Below are 6,136 nucleotides of genomic sequence, written 5' to 3'. Positions count from 1 at the left end.
TTTAAAGAAACAGATCTGAGTTAGGCAGTAAAGATCCCCAACCATAACCAATCGGAATTCTCAAATAACCATTGAAATAATTGAATATATGAAATTAAATGGAAAATTCGGGAAAATGTTGGACGTAACAGATCTAAATGCCAGGCAGTAAATTTCGTAACAATAAAACTTCACATAAACCTTCGAAAAATATAAAACAAAAAACATATAACAATTAAAAACGAGACATCCAAAGTGAACTTTCTGCAAAATGTTCAATAAAACAGACCTGAATTCCATGTTCGAGGCAGTAAAGCTCCCAACAGGCATTGCCGACTTGGATACCGGCCTGACCAATATGGATCGAAATGCACTCTCTCATTTTGAAATGAAATCACAAGAAAAATGCGTGAGATTGAAATGGAAAGAAAGGGATTACCAGAGGCGTATACAAAGACGCTGCTCTGGTTTTTTTTCAGATCTGATCTGAGGATGAGCAGGTTAGGGTCTGTGAAAATGGGGAATTTATAGAGGCTGAATTTTTGAACGGTTAATTTATTTATTTTTAATTATTTTTTTTTATTTTTTTAAAATTAGAAAATGTTCATATTTTACTGCTGGTTTTGACGGTTGCCGCTATGATTTTGACTATTTCAAAAATTTGAATTCTAGTCGGATCGGATACTCGTTTGTAGGATTTGAACCCGCTGGGTAGGATGGGTCTAGGATAAGAGTAGAATCAAAGTAATAGTGGACGGTCTCTATTTTTCTTTTCATTTTTACTTTCAATCATATAATCCTTCATAAAATAATATTACACGTACATCGAAAATTTTTCTTTTTTTAATCATACATTCTTCAACAAAAATATTATTCCAAACATTAAAATTTGAAAGAACGAGGGCTAAATGTAGGCTAAATTTCATCAACCAACCCAACTTTCCATTAAGCCTCTATTTGTTATCCATTATTTGAAAATTAAAGAATTTCGAATAGTATTTTTTGAAGAACGTATAATTAAAAAATAAAGAAATTTTATTGGTTTGTATGTAAAATATTTTATTGTGTGAATGCATGATGAAAAATGATACTGTAGCATACAACTTAAATTTTTAAATGGGGCCAAATAGGCACTATGCAATCATATCCTCAACCTCTTAAAACAATACTCTAAAAGGTGGACTCAAAGAAAATGCCTCGCATAGGGACAAGCTGGAAAAATGAAGGTCTACTCTACATTGACCGTCGAAGGAGCACATTGAGAAAAAGGAATATACAATTTTATTTAGAAGGGAGTGTGATCTAGTTTAGTCACATTTTGAAGGGAATCAAATCAAATTGAATATCAATAAAAATCTTAGAAAAAAATCATTAGTTCCATATCCAATCATAAAATCGACCAAACAATTCGGATTCATAAAATCGACCGAACGATTCGGATTCAATTTGGTCCAATTCTTTATATTGAAAATTATAAAATAAAGTGTGAAACTACTTGTCATATTGAAAATGAACAATAAACAAATATAGGATATAAAATCACTAGTCATACTTGTATCTTTTAAGACAAAATATCAATTAAACAAGACAACACAAAAATTCGCTTCGAAGCTCAAGATCAACTCTTAAAGGCGAAAAAGGGGAAACTATTAAATATTATTTCTTAAGGAAATTCATACAACTACAATTAAAAAAAAAAAAAAGGAAATTGGGATAACCAAATTCACTATTGGTTCTTAATGTGGTACTAAGAATTGAAACAAAATCTATCATTTCTCGATATGTGATCCCAAAATTGACCTATTTAGTAGACAAATCGAAGCCAAACTGATCGATTTCTGAGAAAAAAATGCCCACCCTAATTTATTTGGTTGATAGTATTTTATTGTTTTTTAAGTCTAGCCCTATCACACATGGCAATGTGACACTTACATGATGTCACACTAAAATAATAATTATATAAAAAGATTTTCTTTCTCGCAAAATAATACCAATATTGACTTCAACTTTTTTATAAAATTCGAATGATCGATATTAAGTGTCTATGGAACTCATCAGCTACGTCACAAATATCACTTGATTATCTAACATTTAAATAAACATGTCACTTGGTTATTTAACGTTTGAGATAGTTATGACATTAGTGTGACAATTTCAAATAGATTGGAAACAAAGTACAACAAATAGGTTAGGCCCTTGTTTGATTCCCCATTATTTTCAAATTATATTCTCTCTCTCTCTCTCTTCTTTTTAACCGTACATTATTCAATAAAATAATATTACACACAAAAATTCAAAATTTTTCTTATTTTTTAACCATATATTTCCCATCAATCTATTATTCTAAAATGCATTTTTTACCAAATAATGGGGTTCAAATAAGAGCTAGATATACAAGTGCCATGCTTTACGGAATTTGTTAATGTTTAACGAGCGTAATATGTTTGTTGTAGTTAAAAATAAGTTTTTTTTAGTAGATTTTGATAGTAGTTAATATCATAAGTAATTGAAAAATTGATAAATATTATAGGTCTTATGAAATATATTGTTAAAATTAGCTGTTAACTTTGACTTTTTCCAACTTTTCAAACAATACTAAACATGGGAGTAGATTTTTTGAAAATAATTTTTTGTGAAAAGTGATATTTTTAAGAATGCATGGTTAAAAAACAGAAAATGTTCAAGTGCTCATGCCAAAAAATATATATATATATAATAATAATAATAATAATAATAATTAATTGAAGAATTTATAGTTAAAAATGAATTTTTTTTAAAAAAAATATGAGTTTTAAAGAATCTATATCAAACAAGGCTAATTGCAAATTATTTTTAAATGATTTTTTATTTCTAAATATGCAAGTCCCTGAACATGGTTCGATTTGAATGGTTTGGGACAAGTTTTCAAATCAAATCACTTAAAGCGATTTGAAATTTTTTCAAATCAAATCAAACAATTTCAATTTTTAAATCAAACCAATCCAAACAACTTTTTTTCAATTTGGTTCAATTTAAAACCACAATTTAACAAAGAAGAAAATAGCATATCTAGTCTAAAATTTTCATGATAAAATATAAATAATATCATTAAAAATGTTATAAATCAAAGTTTTATAACTCTAATTCCTATAATACAACATTAGAGAAACATTTAAACTTATTAGTTGATAGTAACTGGCACAACATTTGCAATTGTGACACATTATTCGTCCCTCCATAAAGATAAGAATATAACATGAATTCATCGATTATACTTTAATGATATGAAACGACTAATAAAAGAAAATGAATAGAAGGATCAAATATGATAATACATATTAAATTTTTTTTTTTTTTTTTTAAAAGATAGTGGCCACAGCTGCATTAACATCCTTTGGGACAACATCACCACGGTACATCAAACAACAAGCCATGTATTTTCCATGGCGTGGATCACATTTTACCATCATAGACGATGGCTCGAAAGCAGTGTTGGTGATTTCAGCAACAGATAGCTGCTCATGGTAGGCCTTTTCAGCGGAGATAACTGGCGCATATGATGAAAGCATGAAGTGGATCCTAGGATAGGGAACCAAGTTTGTCTGGAACTCATTCACATCAACATTCAAAGCTCCATCAAATCGCAGAGATGCTGTCAATGAAGAAATCACCTGCACGTGTCAAGGTAACATAAAAAAAAAAAATCAATACACTAATTGATCAAAAGTCGTGGGACAAAGATCTAAACATTAATCAACAATATTAATGTTTCAACGAATGTATACCTGAGAAATGAGCCTGTTGAGGTTAGTATAAGTTGGCCTTTCAATGTCAAGTGATTTGCGGCAGATATCATAAATAGCCTCATTATCAAGAAGCACAGCAACATCAGTGTGCTCCAAAAGAGAATGAGTTGAAAGCACAGAGTTATAAGGCTCAACAACAGCAGTTGAAACCTGAGGGGAAGGGTAAATTGTGAAACCCAACTTTGATTTTTTACCATAGTCAACCGAAAGCCTTTCAAGCAGCAGTGATCCAAGCCCAGATCCGGTACCACCACCAACAGCATGGAACACCAAGAACCCTTGCAGCCCAGTGCAATTATCAGCAAGCTTCCGGATCCTGTCAAGACACAGATCCACGATTTCCTTGCCAATGGTGTAGTGTCCTCTAGCAAAGTTATTGGCAGCATCCTCCTTCCCGCTGATGAGCTGTTCCGGGTGGAAGAGTTGGCGATAAGCTCCAGTGCGAACCTCATCGATCACAGTAGGCTCCAGATCTACAAAAACAGCCCTCGGGACGTGTTTTCCAGCACCAGTTTCACTGAAGAAGGTGTTGAAGGCATCATCTCCACCTCCTACGGTTTTGTCTCCCGGCATTTGCCCATCAGGCTATGAAAAATTGAAACAATCAACATTTCTTCAAATACACTACCAAAAATTGTATAAAAAAGACCATAGTAATCAAAAATTGACAGGAAATTTCTGGAAATGGTTTAAAGAAACAGATCTGAGTTAGGCAGTAAAGATCCCCAACCATAACCAATCGGAATTCTCAAATAACCATTGAAATAATTGAATATATTAAATGGAAAATTCGGGAAAATGTTCGATATAACAGATCTAAATGCAAATTTCAAGGAAGTAAGTTTCGTAACAATAAAACTTCATATAAACCTTCGAAAAATATAAAACAAAAAACATATAACAATTAAAAACGAGACATCCAAAGTGAACTTTCTGCAAAATGTTCAATAAAACAGACCTGAATTCCATGTTCGAGGCAGTAAAGCTCCCAACAGGCATTGCCGACTTGGATACCGGCCTGACCAATATGGATCGAAATGCACTCTCTCATTTTGAAATGAAATCACAAGAAAAACGCGTGAGATTGAAATGAAAAGAAAGGGATTACCAGAGGCGTATACAAAGACGCTGCTCTGGTTTTTTTTCAGATCTGATCTGAGGATGAGCAGGTTAGGGTCTGTGAAAATGGGGAATTTATAGAGGCTGAATTTTTGAACGGTTAATTTATTTATTTTTAATTATTTATTTTTATTTTTTTAAAATTAGAAAATGTTCATATTTTACTGCTGGTTTTGACGGTTGCCGCTATGATTTTGACTATTTCAAAAATTTGAATTCTAGTCGGATCGGATACTCGTTTGTAGGATTTGAACCCGCTGGGTAGGATGGGTCTAGGATAAGAGTAGAATCAAAGTAATAGTGGACGGTCTCTATTTTTCTTTTCATTTTTACTTTCAATCATATAATCCTTCATAAAATAATATTACACGTACATCGAAAATTTTTCTTTTTTTAATCATACATTCTTCAACAAAAATATTATTCCAAACATTAAAATTTGAAAGAACGAGGGCTAAATGTAGGCTAAATTTCATCAACCAACCCAACTTTCCATTAAGCCTCTATTTGTTATCCATTATTTGAAAATTAAAGAATTTCGAATAGTATTTTTTGAAGAACGTATAATTAAAAAATAAAGAAATTTTATTGGTTTGTATGTAAAATATTTTATTGTGTGAATGCATGATGAAAAATGATACTGTAGCATACAACTTAAATTTTTAAATGGGGCCAAATAGGCACTATGCAATCATATCCTCAACCTCTTAAAACAATACTCTAAAAGGTGGACTCAAAGAAAATGCCTCGCATAGGGACAAGCTGGAAAAATGAAGGTCTACTCTACATTGACCGTCGAAGGAGCACATTGAGAAAAAGGAATATACAATTTTATTTAGAAGGGAGTGTGATCTAGTTTAGTCACATTTTGAAGGGAATCAAATCAAATTGAATATCAATAAAAATCTTAGAAAAAAATCATTAGTTCCATATCCAATCATAAAATCGACCAAACAATTCGGATTCATAAAATCGACCGAACGATTCGGATTCAATTTGGTCCAATTCTTTATATTGAAAATTATAAAATAAAGTGTGAAACTACTTGTCATATTGAAAATGAACAATAAACAAATATAGGATATAAAATCACTAGTCATACTTGTATCTTTTAAGACAAAATATCAATTAAACAAGACAACACAAAAATTCGCTTCGAAGCTCAAGATCAACTCTTAAAGGCGAAAAAGGGGAAACTATTAAATATTATTTCTTAAGGAAATTCATACAACTACAATTAAAAAAAAAAAAAA

At 31.2% G+C, this 6,136-nt stretch overlaps 2 protein-coding genes across 2 annotated transcripts in view; both read right to left on the bottom strand.

Annotated features, from left to right (window-relative positions):
• LOC111379094 (tubulin alpha chain-like) overlaps nucleotides 1-461 on the bottom strand; it is a 2,206-nt gene extending 1,745 nt beyond the window's left edge. Inside the window, exon 1 of the mRNA XM_023002429.1 lies at nucleotides 237-461. Coding sequence (XP_022858197.1) covers nucleotides 237-361 — 125 coding nt within the window. The 5' untranslated portion in view covers nucleotides 362-461. The remainder of the gene's footprint in view (nucleotides 1-236) is intronic.
• Nucleotides 462-3,317: 2,856 nt separating this feature from the next.
• On the bottom strand, nucleotides 3,318-4,931 carry LOC111379087 (tubulin alpha-3 chain-like). The gene is made up of 3 exons (XM_023002416.1): nucleotides 4,723-4,931; nucleotides 3,744-4,349; nucleotides 3,318-3,629 (listed from the first exon to the last, which is right to left on the bottom strand). The coding sequence occupies exons 1-3, from the start codon at nucleotides 4,813-4,815 to the stop codon at nucleotides 3,318-3,320; spliced, it is 1,011 nt and encodes a 336-aa protein (XP_022858184.1). The 5' UTR covers nucleotides 4,816-4,931.
• Between the last annotated feature and the right edge of the window lie 1,205 nt (nucleotides 4,932-6,136).

The sequence above is a fragment of the Olea europaea genome, unplaced genomic scaffold (genome assembly GCF_002742605.1).
Source record: "Olea europaea var. sylvestris unplaced genomic scaffold, O_europaea_v1 scaffold1930, whole genome shotgun sequence".
Lineage (NCBI taxonomy): Eukaryota > Viridiplantae > Streptophyta > Magnoliopsida > Lamiales > Oleaceae > Olea > Olea europaea.
This window is presented reverse-complemented; position numbering and strand designations above follow the sequence as displayed.

Excerpts from the sequence above, each read along its gene's own strand:
- LOC111379087 (XM_023002416.1), bottom strand. The coding sequence starts at position 4,815 with ATGAGAGAGTGCATTTCGATCCATATTGGTCAGGCCGGTATCCAAGTC. Across the intron at positions 4,350-4,722 it reads GCCTCGAACATGGAATTCAG|CCTGATGGGCAAATGCCGGG; the intron begins GTCTGTTTTATT and ends AATTTTTCATAG. Across the intron at positions 3,630-3,743 it reads TCAACAGGCTCATTTCTCAG|GTGATTTCTTCATTGACAGC; the intron begins GTATACATTCGT and ends TGACACGTGCAG.